Source organism: Vigna radiata, unplaced genomic scaffold (genome assembly GCF_000741045.1).
Source record: "Vigna radiata var. radiata cultivar VC1973A unplaced genomic scaffold, Vradiata_ver6 scaffold_442, whole genome shotgun sequence".
NCBI classification, from domain to species: domain Eukaryota; kingdom Viridiplantae; phylum Streptophyta; class Magnoliopsida; order Fabales; family Fabaceae; genus Vigna; species Vigna radiata.
Window position 1 is genome coordinate 77,311 of NW_014543601.1, and position 1,611 is coordinate 78,921.

General features: G+C 32.7%; 1 protein-coding gene across 1 annotated transcript; it reads left to right on the plus strand.

The window, feature by feature from the left end:
• The first annotated feature begins 542 nt into the window (after positions 1-542).
• LOC106754591 (protein RALF-like 32) lies at positions 543-1,232 on the plus strand. Its single transcript, XM_014636630.2, has one exon. The coding sequence runs from the start codon at positions 572-574 to the stop codon at positions 926-928; it is 357 nt and encodes a 118-aa protein (XP_014492116.1). The 5' UTR covers positions 543-571; the 3' UTR covers positions 929-1,232.
• Positions 1,233-1,611: the final 379 nt, after the last annotated feature.

Below are 1,611 nucleotides of genomic sequence, written 5' to 3' on the forward strand. Positions count from 1 at the left end.
CTTTTGCACAATGTTTTTATAAACTTGAATTTTACAAAGAATGGACAAAAATAAAAACCAACCTAGCATCACTAAAACAATTGTTAGAAACTTTCTAAGGGATAAATTTAGTTTTATGAGTCATGATCAATAAATTATAAAAAATAATATAACAACCTCCAACCAAAAATATTAAAGTAACAAATGTTTTTAAGTGTTTTTTTATGCCACTCAACTTTTAATACCTGTATTCTTAACACCAATAGATTTTCTTGAATTAGTCTATATTTATAGTGCAATATTCACTTCAGACATTAGAATTTTCTCTTCAGAGTGCCACTTTATTCTAGAGAAAAGAAATATTAGCAAAGGAAATCATAGTGTTCCGAGAAAAGAAAGAAAACCCATCTGTAGCACATGGAAAATAAGATATTTCTATGTTGTCCAAAGAGTTTGGTCAAGTGCGCTCCATCAGCTTGTCACTAATGCAACTTGCACATTTTCAAAAAGGTGGCGCTGTCATATAATATATAATATTCTCTATATAGTGCTTCTTAATGGAAGGTGAAAGTGGGTGGAAGGAAAACAGAAAATGGCCTCAAAACCATCCACCATTATTAGACTTTGTTTCTTCAACTTGATGTTCTTCGGCTTTATGCGTTTGAGCAGCTGCACTGTGCTCTCATTGACCCCTCATGTAAGCACATGCAATGGTTCCATAGCTGAATGCAATCAAGAAGATGAGCTGTTGATGGAGTCAGAAATAAGCCGAAGGTTTCTGGAGCAGAAGAAATACATTTCCAATGGAGCTTTACAGAGAGACAAACCAGTTTGTAATGATGGTGGCTCTGGTGAAGCTTATAGTAACAGTGGAGGGTGTCTTCCTCCCCCATCAAATCCTCATAATAGAGGCTGCTCTAAGTACTATCGTTGTAGGTCTGATTCTTGATTATGCAAAGAAACAATCTTTAAGGTTCATGAATATCAACCCTTTTTATATAATCTTTATTTTAATAGGAACTTTCGAATTTGAAATTATAAAAAAAATTCCAAATGGTTCTCTGATAACTAATACTCTGAAGGAGGGTTCTTATCCATTGGCAGCAGGTATAAATACTGAATAACTGAATATCACACTACTGCTTGCAGGTTGAGTGTACTAAAGCAAATGTTAATTGCTATGGTTATATTAATTATCAGTATCTCTCTTTGTTCCATTATTCTGGCTCGAATTTGACTTTTTCTATTTTTTAGTGGGATATGTTTTTGTCAGCATATATATAGATGCAACCATAAGGTATAAGTTGTAATTTGATAAAAGACTTTGCTGTGTTATAAAGAAGGCATCAGTCATAATGGCAACATACACATCTTAAAACATGTGAAATACATAAATCTATGCTGTAAATGTCAAGAATCTAATAAGGAACAGAAAATTAAAGCATGTTACAGTATCCATTAAAATATGTTAACACAGCAACTCATCTTTTCGACGAAGTCTCGTGAAGGAACTCGCAGCTCACTATACTCTCTTCACAAAATGTTACGTGCAAATGTATTTATATTTTTACCTTCACAATTACCAAATGTTTCTTACGCTTTTATTTTATTTATCATTTATAAAAAGAGCTA